At 41.0% G+C, this 24428-nt stretch overlaps 1 protein-coding gene across 1 annotated transcript in view; it reads right to left on the bottom strand.

Moving 5' to 3' along the window:
* Positions 1-618: 618 nt before the first annotated feature.
* The window catches only part of EPG5 (ectopic P-granules 5 autophagy tethering factor), an 83965-nt gene continuing 60155 nt past the window's right edge, over positions 619-24428 (bottom strand). Inside the window, exons 32-44 of the mRNA XM_074952309.1 lie at positions 23942-24096; positions 23585-23792; positions 22653-22728; positions 21378-21481; positions 18879-19054; positions 16672-16857; positions 11609-11818; positions 11329-11473; positions 8913-9155; positions 7740-7959; positions 5879-6094; positions 4369-4483; positions 619-2307 (exon numbers count right to left, since the gene is read on the bottom strand). Coding sequence (XP_074808410.1) covers positions 2125-2307; positions 4369-4483; positions 5879-6094; positions 7740-7959; positions 8913-9155; positions 11329-11473; positions 11609-11818; positions 16672-16857; positions 18879-19054; positions 21378-21481; positions 22653-22728; positions 23585-23792; positions 23942-24096 — 2237 coding nt within the window. The 3' untranslated portion in view covers positions 619-2124. The remainder of the gene's footprint in view (positions 2308-4368; positions 4484-5878; positions 6095-7739; positions 7960-8912; positions 9156-11328; positions 11474-11608; positions 11819-16671; positions 16858-18878; positions 19055-21377; positions 21482-22652; positions 22729-23584; positions 23793-23941; positions 24097-24428) is intronic.

The following is a 24428-nucleotide window of genomic DNA, read 5'->3' on the forward strand; positions in this document are numbered from 1 at the left end:
TGCACAAATTAACTTCAAACAGCTTTTATTTACAAAATTGTAATAAATATTACCATGAAGAAAAAGCAACATTCTTACCATTCTCCTCCTGGGCCTCTCTTAGGACTTCTGCCAATCATATAACATGGTAGTGCAACGGGCACACAAGGAATAGAGTCAGGAAAGGCAACTAACCTAACTTGAAGACTTCAAACACCCAGACGATACCTTCATCTCCCAAGTGTGGGATAATATGGCTGTTTCTTGTGGCTCAATGGAATTATTGGGACCTTTACCAGGAGCTACTTGATTTTCATTTTTTTTTTTATTTCATCTGGTCTTTGCAGGCCTAGTACATTATAAATTCACCATCTGTAAAAACTCAAGTGCTAACACAATGGTTTTAAAACCTGCATGTCATATATATATATATATACAGAATAGTCCTGTGTTTTCACATTTTTTACACAACTGATGCATAACATTACTTCTACTAAAGCGCTAAAACCAGTGCCTTAAACCTAAATGAAAAAAGCAGTAGAATTTATTTTTCCAGTTGCAAAGTTCCCAAAAGGGTCTGTTAAAAACATGCAGAGCGATGGTTGGCTGATGCACAAAACGAAGGACATAGCAAATATGGGCTGGTACATAGAGAACAAAACTACACGACCAATTGGAGAATAGGTGTTGTCTGAAGTCTCAACTGACATGGTTTACATAATTTGGCAAGAAGAGAAAGGGAAATCACAAAACAAGTGAGTCATTCAGTAACTGTTTGTTCTCTAACACTAAAACTATATTTAAGTGCAATACTGGCGAATGTGCTGATGATCAATTATGGAAGAGGTTGTAGGTAGAACTTTTCCTTTATTGGTGACCAGAGCTAAGTGTTTTAAAATGTGAGCGTGTCCTAAACATAAAGGCACTGAGTAATAGCTGGGAAAAAGATATCATGGTTCCTTTGCAAAAATCCTGAGGTATTCACAGACCATGGCTACAGAACTTTAAGGCCATCTGAAACACATCAGATCCTACAGCGGCAAATAAAATGGCCACAGAGCCATATAAACACAGCTGGGAAGACCTGTTCTCTGCTTTCTTATTACATGTTCCTTTCATTAATGCACTCAAAGAAGGCAACAAAGATTATGATAATTAAACTGACAAATTTACAGGTCCACGGTTCACACCTTGGTAACAGAATTTTAAGAAGGAATCCCCAAATTAAACACAGAGTAGGTCACTTCTCATAGTGTCATCTCCAATATCAAGATACCCAATTAGTGAGGAAGGAAAGTCACAATAGTCTCCATGCTGGTCAATTCAGCCATAAAACAACCAGTCTCCTTCAGCAGCACTGAGGAAGTGGTGAGCTAACATGAATGCCATTGGCTATTTTCCCTTCTACATCTAGAAACTCAGTTCTTGACTTTATCTGTCTTTACAATAGAAGCAACATGGACATGAATGGTTCATTCTAGCAAACAATATGGAATCAGATTCAGTAACTTCTGGAACTTGGGAAAAATCTCAAGTGCTTAGTTAAAATTTCAGCTACTGCTTAGAGGGGTGGAAAGAAACGTAAAAGGTCACATTCAACTGCAGAGGTCTGTGCGATTTTTAAAGAGACACTATATTCATAGATATAGTGAGCTTCCAAGTTTCAGAATAGGTAGGTTGATAACTTTTAGAGGTGCAATGGTTAAACAGTGGTTCAAAACTCTGCTTACACACAATCCTGACATTTGGATTGGCCCAAACAATGAAGTCTCAGAAGAAGAAAAAGGCACAAAGCAAAAAAACAACTGCTGTATACAAGACAAGGACAAGCTACATCCTCTCAAAGGATTCACATATCTATTCTCAATTACCCTTTTAGATTGTACTATACACGGGAAGCCATTCCAGTGTTTTCACCAGATAGAAATTGAGTGACCCCACTTAAAGCAGTAAGTTAAGAACTTAACAAAAAACCCCGAGAGGTGAAAACATGCCCGTGGACATTTCCCACCCAGGCTCCCCCTTTGATTCATTTTGATATAAAGTACAACTCTCCAAGTGAAAATTACTTGTGCAATAACAACTTTGAACGTAAACTGGGGAAAGCCAAAACTGTAAAAAGGTTTCTGGTGATCTCAGTGCTTGCTATCGTATCATGTCCAAGTAATGCACTTCTGGGTACAGAGTGTTCAAAAGGAGAGCCAAGAGATTATTTCCATCGTGAAGACAATGATCTGGGTGCTTGATAAACTGGGATGCTTGGGAGAGCTGTTCCTGATACTCCATATATTGTTTGTTTGATGCCATAGATTCAAGGGTATTCAGTGCCTACAAATACAGGAAAAAAATTAAAGTTAGCTAAGTATATTCTGTCCCTATTTTCTGCAGTTATAATTCATGGGCCAGATCATTAGCTGGTGTAAACAAATGTGATTCCATTTACTGCAATGGATCTATATTGATTTACACTACTTGACGATCTGACCCTGCATCTACCTAGTGGTTTTATACAAATATTTGTATAACAAGCTCCCATGATCGTGTAATATTCAACATGCACATTTTGTATAGTACAGTATCAGCAGATTAGATTCACACTACATATGCCAATGTTGTTCTCTCTCTATGGGGGATAGGAACAAATACCCTGTCTTAAGTTTCACTGTGGTTCTTTAATAGGCATTCCATTTCTATTTACATCAGGCACTGAAGAGTTAACCTTTGGGGAAAAACACATCAAATACAGCTCGTAGTACTCTTGCAATTCACTTCACAATGTTCTTATCAGTACCCATGATTTCCATGTAAGTATATATATTGTTTCTGCCCAACACTGTCAGGATAAAAATAATGTTAAAAAGAAATCCCTAACCTAGGTTAGTGATAACACCAGTGATTAATTAAAGCTGGAAGAATTCTGAATGGGAGGGAGGGATAGCTCAGTGGTTTGAGCATTGGCCTGCTAAACCCAGGGTTGTGAGTCCAATCCTTGAGGGGGCCATTTAGGGATCTGGGGCAAAAATTGAGGATTGGTCCTGCTTTGAGCAGGGGGTTGGATTAGATGACCTCCTGAGGTCCCTTCCAGCCCTGAGATTCTATGATTCTAACCTCATTTACTTTTCACTCATACCAAAGAAGGAAAAAAGAGTAGTCAGCTTCGCTTTCATTTCTGGTTAATTCCGCTGTCACCTTCTCATGCACTAGCATTACTGCAATGTGCGGGCTGCAAACACTCTGCAGGGGGATGTTTTTCTGTTGTCTGAGTCATTTAAAGGTTTGTATTCACAAAACTTAAAATGTTGGGCTAAACATAGCCTGAATAGAACCCTTTAAAAGGGAATATATTAAAGTGAAGGCTGACATTTTTTTATCCCTTCTACCTGCTGTTGCTGGGTCCCAACATTCCTGAACTCAGCTATCGTGGACATGAAAAAGTTGCATTGATTTACCCAAAGAAACAATTTTAAGCCAGTTAAGTTAAATTGGTACAAAAGGCTTCACAGACACTCTTGTTTGGATTTAAACCAGTCTTATTTAGCTTAGACGATTAGGAATCAGTTAAACTGAAATAAGCCCCTCTTAAATAGAAATATGAGAGAGAGAGACCACACAGAGGTATGCACCAGTTTAAATCAATTTAAAAATCACACTTTTAATTAAACCAGTGAATCCTGTCTATACAGACAAGACCTCAGAAGAACTTAACCCTTTCCTGTCTGCTTTTTATTGACACCTTTTGTATTCTGAAGATATTGGAAAGGTTTATTTTTGATCCAAAGTTTAAGAAACACACAAAATACTGGAAATCGATGTTCCATTGACAGAAGTGTTCACTCCTCTCCTTCGCCTCACTGCCAAAGAGTACATTTTCCAGTTCCTTCTGTTATCTAGTTTCCATTATTTCTCACTCAGTGTATTGAACTTACTATTTCACTGAAAGTGGTGTGTTTTAAGATTTCTAATGTAACAAAATATTCCTGCCAAACAACATGGGTAGCTGTGCAACCAGCTTTGCCTATGCAACTCACTGCCCTCGCCTAGATCACCTCAAGTATCTTAGTCTTGCTCTCTCAAATACACACTAGCAGTCTTGCCAAGTTATATCCAATAGTGCAGTAGTTTGTGATACAAACAAATGTGCCTCAAGTTACAAGGATAAGATCAACTAATTGCTTTTTAAATTCAGAATTTAGACCCAGATATAAAAAGGGGGAAAGCATTGAGGGCCAAATTAGGACGGACATTTTGCTCTCACTGATATCAGGCATTTCAGAGAAGGTAGGCTTAATATACATTGTTTGTAACGATTCCCATGAGCCTCATACTGCAACTTAATTAGCGAATACAGAGACAGAGGATGCTCAGTGAAATCAATGGCTGGCACGCTACCTGCTGGGCTTTCTGTGAGAGCTGCAATTCTGAACCAGGCTTCAGACGGATTTGATTCTCCTGAGGAATCTGCACTGACAGGAAGGCTGACATACTGCGGGCAACCACACGGAACCTTAAGTGTCAAGAGGAAGAGAGAAATTGATGTAAAATTTAGATGTTACTGAGCATTAGGATTAGACATGTCAAAAATATCACCCTATTATTTCTTGCACTAAACCAGGTGAGCGATCTTTCTACTTTTTTTTTTTTTTTAATGCAATGCACTTCTTGCAGTATAATATAAATTAACAAATAAACTGGAGATCTCGTTGGTCCCTAATTATATCCTCAGATCACCCCAAAGCACTTCTTTTAATTCTTTGTACTTACATCTTTTGTGTATTTTCAGATGTTTATCACTGGAATCCAAAGGTGAAATCCTGGCCCCACTCAGCTTAATGGGAGCTTTGCCATTGGTAAGGTTAAGATTCTGTCACTTGCATTTTTAGTAAAGGTCAGGGACAGGGCACGGGCAATAAACAATATATTCACGGAAGCCTGTGACCTGTCCCTGACTTTTCACTACAAAAGACCCTAAGGGAAGACTAATAGTCAGAGTGATGCTGGGATTGATCTCCGGCAGCCACTCCAGCCCACTGCTGCTCCAGTCCCAGTGGGGCAGCCCCGGGGTTGACCACCACTGCTCCAGCAGCAGTGGGGCTGACCCAACCCCTGCTGCTGCTCCAGTGGCCCCGGGGCTGACAGCTTCTCCAGCCCTGCCCTGGAAGTAGTCACAGAAGTCCCCAAAAGTCACAGAATCCATGACCTCTGTGACAGAATTGTATTCTTAGCCTTTGGTTTTGATGGGGGTAGGATTTCACCCAAAAGAAACTACTCACATTCTTAAAGTTATGCTCATGCTTAAGTGCTTTGCTGGATCAGGGCCAAACCAGAAACAAATATTTCTGGTTTGGATTAGTTTCCCTTTCATTTTTCAGTTGAATTCCTTTTTCTTCTCTTATTACCAAGCTTCCTATCCATCTCTTCAGGAAGGAAACTGCATAACACGCAAAGTTTGGTGTTTCTTTGAACCACTCTCACATGTTTTCCAACACATACAGGATAATATAGGAAAGGCAGAGTGGAACATGAATATACACATGCTGGTAATGTAAGACATGCAAGACAGTTGACTGCTAGAGACAAGGTAAAAGAAAGCCAGGCAAGCATTCTCTTTCATAGATCTCTCCAAACGTAACTAGAGATGGCACCAAACCAGAACTCCCAACTTCCCCTCTCTCCAGCACAAATTATGGGAAAGTTTACATTCAGATCTTAATGCAATCCCAAACTCCATTGCTTCTCTATAATGGGCCAAAACAAGAACACCCCCAAACCTTCAGGAACTTTGGATTCCTAACCCAACTTCAGAGCTTAGTTCCATCCATTCATAAAGTGCATAGGATTTGAACAAGTATTTTCAAAATATGTGCCTTCTCAATCAGAGCACTCCTTCCTAAATTCTTACCTGGGTGACAAAGGAGATTTCTTGCCTAGACCAATAACACCCAATATTCCAGACATCAGTCTCTCTTCAGCCAGCTGATTCTGCCTGCCCTGTATTGAGAGCAATATCCGGATGACTGATTCAATCAGGACAGCGTCATTCTGCTCCGTTTGGAGTAAGGATAACTGCAGGGCTTTATGCCACCAAAGAAACAGCTTTGCCTCTTCCTTCACTGAGCTTTTGGTAGATGAAAGAACAATGCTTAGAAACTGATCTTCCTTCTCTTCCAACATCTCTTAAGCCTGTGGTACTGCGAAGTGTCCCTGAGCACACCAGCCCAGTGAGGTGTTTAGTTGACAAGTTTGTGAAGGACATTTAGATACACTAGTCTTTATGCTGGAATAACTCCAGTGAAATATGGGCTTGATGTAGAAGTTAAAGGGGGAGGTTCAAAGGCCTGTATTATGTAGGAGATCAAACTAGACTATCACAATGACTCCTTCTGCCCTTAAATTTATTAATAAATGGTATAAAATCTGGTGTAACAGACTGGTGAGTCAGGCCCATTGTTCTTTGATCTTGGCTTTGTTTACAGGTATTTGATTCTCTGGGAAGCAGTAGATTTTGTGTTTTAACCATGATTTTAAAACTTTCCACTTCACTGTATAGCAGTGGAAACACTGAAGGCTTCTGCTGAGCAAGGCACACAGCACAAGTTCCTCTGTGGCTATTTTTAAAGATTGTTTTAAAACCAAATGGTCTGAAGTCACACCCAAGGTTAATGAACTCAGATATTCCACCGAAAGCATCAGCACAAGATATCTGCACCAGACAGTGCTCCAATAATGTCTACCCAGTCCTTCTACCACCAAAAACCCTGCAGCAATCTTGGACCAAGCTTTGAGCATTGGAGAAGGTACCAAAACAGCCTTTTCCAGATTGCTGTCTTTCCCCACTTTGGCAATCAAGTGAATAGAGCTGGAGGGTACTACAGTCATCAGACAGCCAAGAGATCTGAATTGCAAACAGGAGAGCATACATTTTCCTAACAAGACTTTTTAATCAAGAAAATTTTGCCCCTATTGCCACTGAAACGTAGAGGCATTTACCAGCCAATAGATTTGCTACATTCTGGATAGAACTGTTGATCAGCATGTAATACTTGCTAGTGCATTATACACCAGCTCTATTTGTATTTTAATAAATAGCACTTTACAGCTTCAAAGCTCTTTACAAACAACAGTCAATTCTCATCACACTCCTTCCTGTTCGGTTTCATCTATGTTTTACAGGGATGCAGGGACATGAAGACCTCCACTTTCAAAAAGTGCCCACCAATACTGGGTGCCCAGTTGGAAATACTCGGGCCTGAATTTTTTCCCCCAAAGTTCCCGTATTAGCTTCAGGACCTTATAAAAAAATCAGGCCCCAGGCATCTCACATTGAACACTGAGGGCAGGTCTTCACTACCCACCGGATCGGCGGGTAGTGATCCATTTATCGCGTCTTGTCTAGACGTGATAAATCAATCCCCGAACGTGCGCCCCGTCGACCCCAGAACTCCAGCTTGCGAGAGGCGGAAGCGGAGTCGATGGGGGAGTGGCGGCGATCGACTCGCCGTCATCCTCACGGCCAGGTAAGTCGACCTAAGATACGTTGACTTCAGCTACGCTATTCGCATAGCTGAAATTGCGTATCTTAGGTTGACCCACCCCCTAGTGTAGACCAGGGCTGAGAATGTAACGTATTCCAAATAAGTGGATATCTGAAAATGTAGGCCAAGATGACTTGCTCAACAAACAGTAGCAGAGCTGGAATTAGAAAGCCTGGAGTATAGTCCTATACCAGAAAGAATGACTGTACTGAATCAAACTTTAAATACCTTGGATACACTTGCTCTAGCCATCTGCCAAGAGTTAGCAGCATTTTCATTTCATTGGTCAGAGTCTGCTCAGTGTTTAAACGCTGCAGCATGTAGACATAAAGGGTCAGGTAGCTTCCCAAGGATAAACATTCCTGCAGAAATTCTTCCATTGTGAGTTCAGGAACTTGAAGGGAGGCAAGTATAGGGCCCCAGCCTAAATCCTGGTTGAGAGGAAATTCTTAAAACAAAGGGAGAGAAGAGAATACAGAAAGGACAGGACGTTAAAACAGTTTTAGGACAAGGTAAAGCGTTCGACCTAACCTGCTTGATTATGTTCCTTTCAATTAAGTAATTCATACTTTGGCAGCTATTTTCCAAATCATCAGTTTGTCAGAGAATCATGGAGGTTAAAGATGGAAAAGACCTATTAGGTTATCTCGTCCATCTCCATACAACCAAGTACCTTTGCTGGTGTTACAGCAGTATTAATTTTATAAGTCCCAGTGATAGGACTTCAAACACTTCCCTTGGGCGGGCTAAAATCTTACAGAATTGACTGGGGCAGAAATAGATATATAGTTCCATAGAAATCACTCCAAAAACCTACACAATTTGAGAGAGAACATGATCCTCTCTACATGGTTTCTTATAACCATCCCACAGAATTCTACCAAACATCATAAAATCTGTATTAAATTTTACATGACTGTTTTTAAAATCTATCCTTTTCTATTAAATTCTGTATGACTTTTCCATAAAAGGATGGACTAGAATACATAGGAAGAGTCATTTAATTCCCCTCAGCTAGAAAGAGAGTAGCCATCAGGTAAATCCAGACAGTATCAGAAAGTGATGTGTGGATGGAAACAACTCTAAGAAATCATTACATTAAGACTGTAAAACATACAACCAAAGAAATTCAAAAATAAGCAACAACACTGTCCATAACCTACTTGACTGTGTATCGGTATTACTGCAGATACATACACGGAGCACAGTAAGTAACACCAACAACGTACTTCAGGAAAGAAGGTCTGATTATGAAATTAAAACCAAGTTAAAGCTATTACTGAGTAGCCTGAGGCTATAAGGAGCTCTAATGTAGCAATTAATTAGTGGACATTTCAAGGGTGATCTTTAATGTTAGCTCAGAACTTGGCATAAGTGACAGAATGAGAGGTTCTCTCTTACCTTCATTAAAGTAAGCTGTAATACAAGCTTCCGTAGTCTCCGCCATATGTCTGACCGAGGCCATGCTCTGGCATGCTGCTGTTAACAGGGGCATCACTAGCAAGCCATGCACTTTGGTGTAGATCCAGTTTTGTAAGATACCCCGTAGCGACTCTGCTGTTGTGATGCTAGCATTATTCAGCATCATCAGCGCTTCTGAAAAGAGACTACTGAGGGCCATATGACGCGTTTGCATATCCATGTCTGAAAGTCAAAGAAAAAAATATCAGTAAGAATAAGTCAGGTGTGAAAATAAAATGAAAGAAGGGAGGAAGGATGGTCCTGTGTTTAAGGCACTGGACTGGGACTCAGGAGATCTGGGTTCAATTCTTGCCACTGCAATAGCCTTCCTGTATGACCTTGAACAAGCCACTTATTCACTGTGTGCCTCAGTTCTACATCTATAAAAAGGAGATGATAATCCTTCCTAAGAATCCACTTTGTCTTGCCGAATTAGACATTTCAGGCTAGGCCCTACAACTATATACTTGTACAGTACCTCACTCTAACAGAGTCCTGATCTCAGTTGGGGCCTCTACGTGCTACTATTATTTAAGGGGGAGGAGGGGCGGACATTTACTGGGCTACCACTCAACCCAACTTGGTTATAAAATAAAGTTAATGAACACCTTATAGCTGTTTGATCACTTCAAATATGACTAGAGGAGTCCTAGAGATTTTAGCAGTCCCACGGCATTTCCCAAAATACTAGATTATCCAGATAATCTTGCCAATCTAAGCAGCTGAACCCCTCGCTTCATATTCAGACCCTGAATCTCTTTTCATAATGCCTATTCTATTTCATAGGGACCCTTTAAACAGCAACCACTTAAAACAATTTTCTTTAAAGCAATTTAAACACGTAATTATAATGCTCAGTTCTTATAATCCTTATCTAAAGATGGCACTTTTCACAATTTAATTCAACAATTTACATTACTAAATGGAAATTAAGTATTTTAATACTATTTTTATAAACTGAATAACTAACTCATTAATCTTCACAGCCCGCTGCAAGGAAGTATTACTGTCACCATAGTTCAAATGGTGAAATGGAGGCTAAGAAGTTAAATGACTTTGCCAAGGCCACAGCCACTTAGACCCGGCTGTAAAAATTTTTACCAGACACCTAATGAACCAAATGATGACCAAAAAAAGAGAGAATTCCATATGAGCAAGGCCCTGGGGCAACGCTCTTGTGAGAAGTCTGGCCCTCCCCACCCCAGCTGCTGTGAAGTGGGAATGTGCTGTCATTGGATGCTGCTAAGGGAGCTGCACCTTTCCGCCGCCCTCCGGCCAGCTTCTAACTAGCAAGTGTCTGACAAAGCTGATACATGACAACTTGCTGTTTAGCTGCTAAAAGGAGGGCTCTTCCACCACCCGTTCCAAATCGCCTACACCCAAGAACCTTCTTTCGTTTGGCTGATCATAGAATCATAGAATATCAGGGTTGGAAGGGACCTCAGGAGGTCATCTAGTCCAACCCCCTGCTCAAAGCAGGACCAATCCCCAATTAAATCATCCCAGCCAGGGCTTTGTCAAGCCTGACCTTAAAAACTTCTAAGGAAGGAGATTCTACCACCTCCCTAGGTAACGCATTCCAGTGTTTCACCACCCTCCTAGTGAAAAAGTTTTTCCTAATATCCAACCTAAACCTCCCCCACTGCAACTTGAGACCATTACTCCTTGTCCTGTCCTCTTCTACCACTCAGAATAGTCTAGAACCATCCTCTCTGGAACCACCTCTCAGGTAGTTGAAAGCAGCTATCAAATCCCCCCTCATTCTTCTCTTCTGCAGACTAAACAATCCCAGTTCCCTCAGCCTCTCCTCATAAGTCATGTGTTCCAGACCCCTAATCATTTTTGTTGCCCTTCGCTGGACTCTCTCCAATTTATCCACATCCTTCTTGTAGTGTGGGGCCCAAAACTGGACACAGTACTCCAGAAGAGGCCTCACCAATGCCGAATAGAGGGGGACGATCACGTCCCTCGATCTGCTCGCTATGCCCCTACTTATACATCCCAAAATGCCATTGGCCTTTTTGGCAACAAGGGCACACTGCTGACTCATATCCAGCTTCTCATCCACTGTCACCCCTAGGTCCTTTTCCGCAGAAAAGGATGAGCGTGAGAGGGAATTCTCTCCCCTTCGGCTGTGTGAGAGCGCACATGTGTTCTTCAAAACCAAGGTACTTTCCAAGGGACATTCATTACATGGTCAATAAATCCTCAGAGGTCCAATGCCCATCTCAGAAATATCGCATGTATTGTAAATGCATGACATAGTTCAAAAATTATCTGTATATGTAACTAACCTAACTCTATAAATAATATGTTTTGACAACTGTAAAAAACATGACATTTCCTTCAAACCAACCTGGAGGGTTAAAGATGACAATATCGTCTAAGAGCTTTGACATTTCTTGTTCCAATACCGAAAGAGTTATTTTTCCATTTTGTTCCAGGGTGATGAGAAACTGAACCACCTGGTGAATGTATGCTTGGCATTTTAGTGTTGCATCCTATTAAAATTTAAAAGAGTTGGCACACTTAGCTCTATTCTCATGGACCAGATGACCACATGACACATCACAACCTCAACAAGACAACTAGAAGATGATCAAGAACAGTCCAGAGGAACTGCCAGTCATACTTACAAGATGTACATGACTATCGGAAGAAGCACCAAAGCCTGCAGAAACTTTTAAGAGTTTCACTATCAGTTCAGCTGCAGAATCCTTGGCTAAGATGATGGAAGGAGGATAGTGGCTGCTAAAGTAGCTGATGATGCTTTGATAAGATGCAATGCGCACAAGTTGCCATGGAAGAGAGCTGGTCTGTCCAAGAAGGTTAATCAGTGGCGATTCCTGAAGTTAAAAAAACCAAATTACTTTTTAAATTCCTTTCTATGAACACTCACAATACTAAATATTGGAAATTAATGGAGAGATCAATCCACAATGTTTAGATTAGAGATGCAGAGTGTAATAAAAAATCCACCAAACAGCTGACTGCTAGCAGTGTGGCTTTAATAGTTCATTGCACTAAAATAACACTCATTGTATTTGTACGTACTATTGGTATTACAGTGGCATCTGAAAGCCCCAACCAAATTAGCAGGCCAATGTGTTGGCACAATAAGATGGTCCTTGCCATGAACAGAGCTTCAATCTAAACACATAGGAAACTGTAAGAAGGCAAACGGACGAACAGAGACATGACCTGACTTCCCTAAGGTCACGCCGGTCAGATAACATATGTCAGTGGCAGAGGCAGGAACAGAACCCAGGTGTCCCATCATTTGGTCACACACACACACACACACACACACACACACACTCACACACTCATGCTCTCTTTCTCTCTCAACTTCTTCCCTCCCCCCACCTACAAAATTCCAAAAACATTCCACTCCAAGAAAGCTGCAGCCACAAAGGTTCTCCTAATACAATGGAACTTTCCAAAGTTAGTTCATTGTGAATTTACTTATAAATCAGAATGACTGAATATTCCTATGTTTCTCAATTGCAGTTAACTCAGTACAATCTAATACCCTAATGACCTGGAAATAACCCAAATGAAATCAGATGGACAAGAATGTTACAATTATAATTTTAATACAGATCTAACAATTCAGCCATGTTGGGTCCATTTTAGGACACTCTCAGGAACAAAGGACTCAAATCAGAACTTGTCATTCAGGTAAAGAAGTCACAGGAAAGTTCTAAGGGGAGAAAATAGTTCAGATGCTAATGAACCTTACTCTAATGGGTTTTACACCGAGCCCCCTGGAGGTGGGAGGAAAAGCTTTTTGGGGCTGTCACACATTATACACAAGTGTATCTCAATCCATGAAAGGATCTTCCCGCTTATCTAAACTGGTTAAAAGACAGGGAACGAAGGGTAGGAATAAATGGTAAATTTTTGAAATGGAGAGGGGTAACTAGCGGTGTTCTCCAAGGGTCAGTCCTAGGACCAATCCTATTCAACTTATTCATAAATGATCTGGAGAAAGGGGTAAACAGCGAGGTGGCAAAGTTTGCAGATGATACTAAACTGCTCAAGATAGTTAAGACCAAAGCAGACTGTGAAGAACTTCAAAAAGATCTCACAAAACTAAGTGACTGGGCAACAAAATGGCAAATGAAATTTAATGTGGATAAATGTAAAGTAATGCACATTGGAAAAAATAACCCCAACTCTACATACAATAAGATGGGGGCTAAATTAGCTACAGCTACTCAGGAGCAAGATCTTGGAGTCATCGTGGATAGTTCTCTGATGACAGGTGGAATAAGCTCAGCCAGAGGCAGCTGGTTACAAAAATATTCAGATGGTGCTGCAGTCTCTGCCCAATGAGAAGCCACAGCCAATGTCAAGCTGGCACAGAGACGAATCAGGCCTTGGGAACGCTGTATCACCCTGACCTGTTGCTATAGTTACATAGCCTCTCCATGTGTATGTTCAGAAGGGAAGGGAAAGTTTTATGGTAAGAAATAAATGTTTGTAGAAGCAGCTATATGGAGGAGGCTATACATATTATTCCAGGAAATGTAAAGAATGCTGATGACTGATTCAATTTGCTTATATCATGCTATACAAGTACAGAATCAGAGTGTATCTGGGTTTAAACAGGATGCTGATTGTTTTATGCTCCTTGGCAATTATGTCTGGGTTCCTGCACCACAGGTTTAGGTCTTTGCTTAATACTGTTCTCCAGTTTTGAACAGCCCTAGGCTGACCAGGGATAGATGCAGATGTGGGCAGCAGCAGTTCAAGCTAATTGTACTTAAATATCATACAGGAAAATGAAAAGAGCTCCTATAGATTTTTACATGGGGGAGAAGGGCAGCCTCTCTAGGAAGAACCTTCCATGGCTATTAGGGAAGGATCACCTGGAGGAGTGAGATAAAGATTCAGTGGTGGGGACAGGTGTGTTTAGGTGGAGGGATAGCTCAGTGGTTTGAGCATTAGCCTGCTAAACCCAAGGTTGTGAGTTCAATCCTTGAGGGGGCCATTTAGGGATCTGGGGCAAAAATTGGGGATTGGTCCTGCTTTGAGCAGGGGGTTGGACTAGATGATTTCCTGAGGTCCCTTCCAACCCTGATAGTCTGAGTTTATTTGGTTTTTTACAACCCCTAAAAAGTCACTGGAGGCTCAGTTGCAGCTAGATCACTGCTTCTTACAACCACCTCCTATGACAGGACAACTTCCCCTTAAGCAATACACAAAACATTACTATGCTTTCAAATCTCTTAGCTGTATTCCAGGGAGGGCTGTTTATTACATTTAGGAGTAGCACACGTCTGTTAATCATTCCCTGCTTGAGAAAATACAGCAGCCTGCTTCCTTGTAGAGGGCTGACTCCTCATTAGAAAGGCCTGGAACCAGATATATCTATCTGGATTCATCTAACATGTCTCCCCTCTCCCCCAAGCTCTGGATGCATTTACATTAAAAACTGTAAAATTCAATTCACAGAGAGGTCATCATGCCACATGCAACACAGTATAGAAGTCCAGTCTGAATTAAACTGAAACAACATAGCTAAGGGTATTTTCAGTCCTTATTCTCACAGAAAGGCCCTAACCAGTGAAATGTTCTTATTTACAAGGGCCATGGGGAGCAGGGTGAAGCAATAATTGTATTTAATACACCAGGGTAAATCAGGCTCTTCACATGAAGATGTCCCACTGTGGGCACTGGAAAGCTACCTCAAAAGAGGGAAGTGATCCAGTGGTTAGGGCACTGTGCTGGGACTTGAGTAACCTGGCTACAAGTCCCTGTTCCACTAAACACTTCCTGTGTGATCTTTGTGCCTCAGTTGCCCATCTGTAAAATGGGCATAATAGCACTTCCCTGCGTTTTGAAAGGACATTATGCTAAAGGGAACCATATACATGTTAAGAGAAAAGGAGGACTTGTGGCACCTTAGAGACTAACAAATTTATTTGAGCATAAGCTTTCGTGAGCTACAGCTCACTTCATCCGATGCATTCCATATATATCTGTTGTGACAGTGACAGACCAGATGCCCGCTCAGGTCAGAGCCAGGTTAATTCGCTTGTGTATTAGCATAGATCAAAGTGATTGTTAAATGTATGAATGTATTTGGTGTTTAAACATAATGAAAATGAATGGGTCGTTACTTGCATAGTTTTCAATCATTTGTGTCCTGTTATAATGTAACAGCAAACATTTACATAACATATACACCTGTAACTAAAGCCATGTGAAAAGCAAATGAAGAGCTTTATCATCAGAAAAAAGACTAATTTCAAAGCACGTGGTCAGTGTGTATGATGGCCTGAGGTCAAATAGACTCAAAATGCATTCCTCACTGCCCATCAACTTGGAGTCGGCGAAGGGCACCGAGCGGCTATTGCAGGAGAGCGCACGGCAAGACCAGCAACCATGGTAGGACATGACTCTGGAACACAGCACAAGTTCACTGGTATTCAGAAATACTTCAATTCCTACATCACAACAGACAGAAGGAATTATGTAATAGCTACACATGCCAGCATTGCCATGATCATCTTATATTTCAAGCTAAAGCCTATAAAACAAACTCCAGCAGTGACGGAAAAATAGTGGTTGCTGGCATGTGTGTTAGTGTTGGACCTCATATTGCAAAGGAAACAGGAGTTAATGTACTATTATGTACAGTTCAACAAAACAAAACATCAAAGGAAAAGCCCACATTGGGTAGCGTCACTGTAAGCTTGCTGTCTGTGAGAAGAAGCTGTAAGTCTGGATTCAAGGAAAGCTCCTTCATCTCTGGACTGTTTGGACTCTTACAGGGAAATGTACCAGATGCAAAAGTAGAGATCCCCAGAAATCACCTGGGTACCCTGAAAAGACTTTTGGGAAACTGGCAGTTTATTACATCATTGCCACCATTTGGAATTACTCAATGTACTTATATTTTACCTGCTTTAACCTTTTAATAACTCATTTCCTTTTCTTAGCTAATAAAACTGTACTTAGTTTACTACAGAAATTGGCTACCAGCATTGTCTTTGGTGTAAGATCTAGAGTACCAGTTGATCTGGTCTGTCCCTTGGGACTGGGAGCAACCTGATGCGGTGTGATTTTTGGTCTGAGTGAACTTTTATCACAAAGTTCAGTTTGTCTCGGTAGCAGGACAGACTGGACAGTCTGAAGGGACTGTCTGTGACTCCATGGAAAGACTAGTGTAGTAATCCAGGAGTTCCCATTTGTCAGTGGGTTGTGGTGAAATCTAATTATAGAAAACACCAGTAGTTTGGGCTGTCTGTCCTCTTTTTTGACAGTTTGCTCTGAGACAGGCACTCACAGCTGAGAGCCACTCCAGACAGCGTGACATACATATCTAAGATAGACAGACCCCCAATGGATCCAGGTTTGGACGTAGTTCATAGAATTTCTTTTACCAGTGTGCTGCAGCTCAGGCAGGCCTTAGATATGGTACACTTGCTTGCCTCATAATGGCAAACAACATAGAGATTAATGGATGCAAGGTATATTTCTGTAAACCTGACGGACCACTCTGTCAACAGCTTATCAGACACATTGTCTGGCCTCAACCATTAATATGGTGGCTTCTAATTGCCATCTCCACATATGTCATCTGCATAGGTCCCCGTAAGCACACAGAAATCTTAGCATTCTAAGCTTTGTTTACGTTTGTGACAAACCCACGGCAATCTGATCCATCTCTGAACCTTTTCAAAATTACCTCTTTGCTTATAAGCTGCTCCTCCTTTGCCAACAGGACTACCATATAGAGCAAGCAGACAATCATATGGTGTGTTTCAGGATGGGGCTTGGGATTCCAGGCATCAGACAGGACGCTGACCCAGTTTACATCACATAAAACAGAACCCAAGAAAATGAAACAACTCTTTGGGCTGCCTCTTTCAACCTAGGAGAAAAGAGACAGGCACCTTTATTTATTTAGATTTAAATAACTAAAAAGACACTGTCCATAGCTTTAGGCACCCTAGCATCATTAATAAAGCAATTCAATCTCCGCAGCTTTAAATAATCCATTCAACAGGACCTCAAATCAGCCAGTCATCTACTAGAATTCCCTTCTACCCTTTCATCATAAAGAAAGCATAACCTTCAGCCCTCCCAAAACCCCAGTCAAAAAAATGTCTTTCGCAGTAGACTAAATTCCGACCATTTCAAATGCAGGGGCAATATTCAGGCTATTGTGGACTTTCAGTTGAAAAACTGCAACTGGCTTTTCTCTCTTTGGGGAAGACCGAAAAATTCTGTAACAATTTTAGACGTGCATGGACAATGCAACACTGACAGGAAGGCAGTAAAGGCCTTGGAGGAAAGATTCTGGAGTTCCACTACCATATGTACCACAATTTTAGGGTGCAAATCAGAAGCAGTCAACTAGAAAATGGAAGTACGGTGATCATCATTTTAGTTAGCAAAACACTGGTTTATAATTCACTGATTGATACTTCACACATTGTCTCTATATTGATACGTATTTTCCAAAAAGTCATGTTAATTATGCATTATAAACCCAAAGTGATTGAGAAGTCAACTTTTTGGGAAAGGTTCAGTACATTACCAAAATAAACACTAATTTGATTAATATTCTTTCTCAAGCTCACTACTTGTCTAGAAATTCATTTATAAGCTGTCCTCGGCGCAAATGCCTAAAAGCCTAGAGCCAAGCTGACAAAATCATTCTTAGAAAGTTTAATACCTCACTGCATGGTGACAATGGCTAGGCAGCTGGTATGCTGTGGCCACTGCCCATCATGCTGCCATGGAAGAACTGGGCTCAATTGCTGATCGACCATGCACATCCTGTGACACTTTGTGCAAGTCACTACGTTTTTCAGTTTCCCATCTGTAAAATGGGGATAATAGCACTGCCCTACCTCACCACGAGGTTGAGGATAAGAACAGCCATACTGGGTCAGACCAAGTATCCTGTATTCCAGCAGTGGCCAATGCCAGGCGCCCCAGAGGGAATGAACAGAACAGGTAATCAACAAGTGATCCATCCCCTGTCTCCCATTCCCAGCTTCCGGCAAACAGAAGCTAGGGACATCAACCCTGCCCATCCTGGCTAACAGCCACTGATGGACCTAATCTCCATGAATTTATCTAGTTCTTTTTTCAACCCTGTTATAGTCTTGGCCTTCACAACATCCTCTGGCAAGGAATTCTACAGGTTGACTGTGTGTTGTGTGAAAATATACTTCCTTTTGTTTGTTTTAAACCTGCTGCCTATTAATTTCACTTGGTGAAGCCTAGTTCTTGTGTTATGAGAAGGAGTAAATAACAACACTTCCTTATTTACTTCCTCCACATCAGTCATGATTTTATAGACCTCTATCATATACCCTCTTAGTCGTCTCTTTTCCAAGCTGAAAAGTCCCAGTCTTATTAATCTCTCCTCATATGGCAGCTGTTCCATACCCGTAAACATTTTTGTTGCCCTTTTCTGAACCTTTTCCCATTTCAATAATCTTTTTTGAGATGGAGTGACCACATCTGCACACACTATTCAAGATGTGGGCGTACCATGGATTGATATAGAGGCAATATGATATTTCCTCGGTCCTATTATCTATCCCTTTCTTAATGATTCCCAACATTCTGTTCACTTTTTTGACTAACGCTGCACACTGAGTGGATGTTTTCAGACTGTGATGCTCAGATACCATAAGCTCAGATAGTACCACTGAGGGCCATACATCAATGTAACTGAATCCCACAGCAGTAGTATTGTACTGATAAATTATTATAGTATTAATAATTATAAATAATATATTGTAAACCCTCAGATTCTACAATAAACCTAATTGATGTACTCTGGCTAAATAAACTGCAACAGACATCCATTTAATTTCAAAGACGGAATTAACTAAAGTATAAATGGTCTTATTTCAATATGCATTAGGTGCTTACTTTAAAGAATTCTTCCATGAGCATCTGATCTGGGTGCATCTCTCTCCATGGAAGTCTGCTGAATTCAGCATGGAAAGTATAGAGAATGAATTCTGGCATTTTGGGGCCTGTGCATGAGTCACAATAATGCATCAGATGTAACCAGAGAGCCCCGTGGTAGCCTGGCAACAACTTATCTAGATTAAAAGGAAACAGCCCATTTAAAACACAACTCCAGGGAAACCTAGCCAAACATGGACAAATCTGACTATAAAGGCGACACATACACGCACTCACTCTACAAGTTCTTCCATGGACATAACATTCAAAGAAAAAGGACAATTTTCTAAGCTTTGTTTATTTCAATCTATCACTCAGGTGCTTCTTCTCCTGAACATCGCTCACTCTGAAAAAGTTAACTGGACAATAAGGGTTGTGATCAGGGATCCTAGAAATCCATGTTTTTCCGTGGCAAAAGGAATTTGCATTTTTAAAAAGAATCTTTAGTTTTTACATTTTGTGAACAAATAAAACCATATTAACTATTAACTAAATTTTACTGAAAGTACCAGTGTCACTTATTCAATGCGCACAACCTCCCCCTCTTGGGGTTGATTTTTGAATGCACTTTAAATTTACACAGCTAAACATATTCCAATAAACTGCTTCAGGCATACAGAGGTTACTCAATGGCATGTAGGGGTTTGTGTTTTAATGCATCTCAAATTTCACTTCAGCCTCCAGATGCGAGTAATTAAAGTTATGAAAAAAATGCCCAAAACTTTAAAAAAAAAAAAAAAAATCACCCCTAAAGACCACGTCACTGAGTTTGGCAAGGAGAAATTTCATGTGGATGGTAATGTGCTGTTCTGAACTGCACGCAGCAAGGCTGTAGGTTACATTCAAAGGCAGACAGTTGTAGAACACACGGAAAGCGCTAAACTGAATGAAAAGAAACAAAAACAAGAAGCTGAAACAGCAGGGCCATCAACAGTAAAGAAACAATGCACTGTGAGTGGAACATTCCAACGGTTTACAACTGAAATATATCAAACATCGTGTTCTACTGATCCCTAGCCACAATATATATAGGTAACTATACATATTGTGGCTAGGGAAACTAAAGTTCAGCATTTCATTTTAATTGCAGAAAAACACAGATTTTTATGTTTTTCTTCTTGGGAAACTTTGGGTTATCATCATGGAAAACTAGTATCCCTGCTTATAAACCACTTCTTTCTGTAAGTAATGAACTCGTTCTGGGCATCCTTTCAAAACTGTTAAAGAATTTGGAAACCATCAAAGGCATCGCAACGTATTTTTGTTTCATATCTATTGCCACCAGCCTGAGCCCCCCAGCGCAGCCACCCCAAGTTATTACCGTGGGATGGCTGTTTAGTGGCCTACGTAGTACGAATTAGTGGCGACAGTTCCATTGCTGGTGGATAAGCATTTACATGTACATAAAAACCACCATGACAAATGGCAACGCTGTCTGCAATCTCAACAGCCACGTCTAAGAATGGATGAGCCTGGAGATTAGGCTGCCCCTCCAGGTTAGGGGTTGAGACACATTAGCAGGCTAATGACAGGAAGGTTACAGTCCGGGCAGTAGCAGTACATGGGCACTGTTGATAAATGGAGGAGGCAAGTATTCAGGATGGTCAGTCAGGCACCCTCCATCAGCAGTAGTTACACACAAAGTTTTGAAACAAACAAAACCCCTATTTTGCCTAGAGCTGTTGCCATCTATTCTGTGGCTATGTAACTGGGATATCCTTGTTAGATACCACGGTGTTACAGTTCAGGCCCAGCAGTACCCGTATGCATGTGCCTTGTAGCCCCAGCCCACACCCAAGACCTCTCTCACCCCCAGTGGCTTGCCAGGAATCCTAGAACATGGAAGACTAACTGCTCAAACCTTGCCCAAAGCCCTTCTCACTCCCAGCCCTCAACCAATGACAACACCCGGATCACCATTAATCCTCCTGCTTTACCACCTTTACGACATGTGCCCATGAACCACCCTACTAATGCTGAACCCTCCCAATTCTCAGGTGAGTAATGAACATTTCAGAAAACTGATCTGAGCACTGTAACACATAGAGTGCCCTCTACTGCGGTGTTCAAGAATGCACAAATATCTGTTTGAGACTATCTCCTAATGATTCAGGACCAAGACAGGATTTTCCCCAAACTGCATCTGCCATTGGAACCAGAAATATTTGTGGCTGGTTTTAAATTTCCCTTTCCTCCTCTTCTCATCTCCAGGCCCTTTCCCAAAACTTTTTGCTTTGCCCTCTCCAACCTTTCTAAAAATCTACCCCTTCCTCTCTGTCCGTGCCACCAAAACCCTTTTCATTTCATGAACGAGTTAGAGGACAGTGCTTATAACAGACATAAGCTTGGCTAGAAATTCATACCCACTAAACACATCCACCCAAAACACTGTTTGAGCTGCTAGGGCAGAAAGTGCAAATGGATAGAAACAACGAGTGCATAAATCTGGACTTCACCCACCTTTAAAGCTTTGGTGTAAAACCAATATGCAATCTGTGAACAACTGTACCATGCTGGAGGCTACAGGAGTGTCACTCTCCAACCAGGGGTAGCATTGCTGTTTACTTCAAAACACAAACAATGAAGTCGTGTCACTGCATTTATCAAGCCACCATAGGTAATAAACATTTATGTAATTCAGAAATATCTGCACAAGCCACCCTAGCTTGTCCCTGGATGGGAATATTACAAGTGTGTGCACGCCATTCAAACTCAAGCATTTACATTCATCTGTTCCTTGCTTGGAACAGGTACGCATTATGGGACTGTAATAAAGTGACCCTTGAGGTCCACAGTATTATCTAGTCACCTGAGCCAACATTCCCAGATCTCTTTCACAAGTGCCAAGCTACACAATACACCAGCAATAGTCAACTTTTCAATTATATGCGGGAGATACATTCACAGCTAACGAAGATTGGGGGTTTAAAAGGAAACCGCACCTAATTTGCTAATATGAGAAGTGTTTCCCCAAGTGAAAACTCTGAGATGTATTTGAAAACACACATCCCACAGGAGGTATAATGCGAGGGCTGACTCATGCTAATGGTTTTTAACTACAATTGGCATTGCTGTTTCTTGCTGAAAAGTGGAAGACATCTGTATTATGGAAACTGAAGGCAGGAATCTGGAAGCCACTTTTTTAATCTGTATCCAGTACTAATTGACAACATCCATATTTTTCTTTTTATCATCTGTGGTTCCACACCAGTGTTTGGGTCAAATGTACAAGGTCCAGAAAGGATTGTCCCTCTATGGCAAGATATTTTTTGCCCTGACAGTAGCAAGTTATTAGCTCTCAGTACTGCCCCTAGTCCCTCAGCCTGGCAGTACTTTTTCACTGGTCCAAGACTAAATGAAGCAAGGGTAGAACAGTGGATTAAGGTAATTCATTTACTGTGTGTTGTTTTTTTAAACACACTTATGATAAGTTAGGCGCCTTTTCAGATTTTATCTGAAACACAAGTCAAAACACAACACTGACTGGAATGAGCGAGAGGACTCTGAACAAGTACTTTTCTTAGTGAAGTGCAATTCCTTAAAAAAATTAAGATAAAAAACAGTGTTCTAATGAATTCACTGATTAGTTCCACAATTGATCAATGCCATGACTTTAAATTATAAACAGCTTTGCTGGTTAAACAGAGGATTACAATGAAACTACTACTTTAAAAAAAATACCCCTTTAATAACAGTTCATTTAATTATGAAAAATAAAATTGCATTAGTGTTTACCTGGCATCATCTTCATTTAAAACCAGAATCCATGGTTTAAAGAGCTCAGTGATGGTTGAATGCAAGGACCGCACCACTAAAAACAAACAAAACAAAAAAACAGCTTTGTTTCTCAAGTATAACTGTAGCAACCAAATTACACATAACCACCAAACCTGGATAAAAGATCTTAACCTCTTCCTTCAAAAGGGGCGCAAAACCAGACTAAATCATGGGCAAATGAAGATTGGAAATAAATTAATAAGTACTTTATATTTTCCAATAGCTTCACAGATATTACCTCATTAAATCTCACAACCCCTATCAGGTAAATATTAACATGATTTTTATAAACTGAATCACAGGACTAAAGGGAGTTGCTCACGGCAAAAAGGGTCTGTGTCACAACTGAGGAATCTAGTTCCCACTCCTGTGTTCAAATCACAATGCCACACTTCTTTCTCTGAGAACAGTGGAAGCGGCACATATGCATCTGAAGGGAATCTGGCACCAGGACACACAACTCACAGCAGTAAATCTAGATTTCTCCCATCACTATAGAGGGGAGAAGTTATACGGCATGCCTGCAATGTGAAGTACTAAAGACAAAGTGCTCCCACAATATCGTGCCCTGTTTTTTTTAAAAATGCCAAATACAGATCAACCTGAATTTCCTGAACTCTGGATAAGTGTGGGTTAATTATGTTCCCTGGGTTCCCTGACTGCAGCTCCTGATAACTGGGCTCATTTGGAGCCTCAACTCTGGGGAGATGATAGACTCCTTAGGAGTTAAGCTAAATGATTTCACAGCTCATAAGCAACAGCTGAGATCTTTATAAGGCTGGGCCCTCTACTGTATTTGCAAGCGCAAAGGTCTTCAATAGAAGGTCTTAAACCACCAGATTGTTGATATTCAATGTCTCTCTTTAAATAATTTGCTTTATGCACATTACCTGCTAGAATTCTGCTGCTGCCTACTGGTTCCTGTGCTAAATTGACCACCTCAGAATCAATAAGCCATTTCACGAGGTACTCCATCAACGTCTTCACTTCAGTCATGTAGGGACTCCACTTTGAAAACAGGCCAAAGCTCCTGAAATTCAGTGACGCTAACCGTAGCTTGTGGAAAGACTTGCAAAGCCATTCTATTGTCTCTGTGACCTGCAGAGAGTAGAGAGCTCTGAATCAACCAAGGAGGATACAAATTCAAGGGGAAAAGTGTTACAGCGCTATGTTGTTGTTCAATGGTGGATACTGATTGCAGCTGAGAATTAGAGTAAACTTCAGAGATCAGCCAGAAATCTTCCCACCTGTTCTACAGACAAAAGGATTTTTGCAGAGCTTCGCAGTACTGGACTTTTAGCAGAGTCACCCTTGCTCCTTCGTTCAGTTTCTGAGGTACAGCAGCCCAAAGTTTTAAGCAATGCCTTCCAACAGTCAGGGCTAAGGAGCTGCTCTGCAGAACCTTAGGACAAAGAGAAAGGGAGTTGTGTTTTTCATTTAGGAAAAATACATTAAAATCACAATGATAACTTCAATTCCTCTTTCATAGAATTACAGAATATCAGGGTTGGAAGGGACCTCAGGAGGTCATCCAGTCCAACCCCCTGCTCAAAGCAGGACCAACACCAACTAAATCATCCCAGCCAAGGCTTTGTCAAGCTAGGCCTTAAAAACTTAATATTAGGCATAGGAGCCTGCCATTAGATCAATAAGTATAGCCAATGACAAAATTATGAGAGAGATGGTGGCTTGAATCTTAGGATATTAAAGCTATTCCCCAGATGTGGATATTTT

The sequence above is a fragment of the Natator depressus genome, chromosome 5 (assembly GCF_965152275.1).
Source record: "Natator depressus isolate rNatDep1 chromosome 5, rNatDep2.hap1, whole genome shotgun sequence".
NCBI classification, from domain to species: Eukaryota; Metazoa; Chordata; order Testudines; family Cheloniidae; genus Natator; species Natator depressus.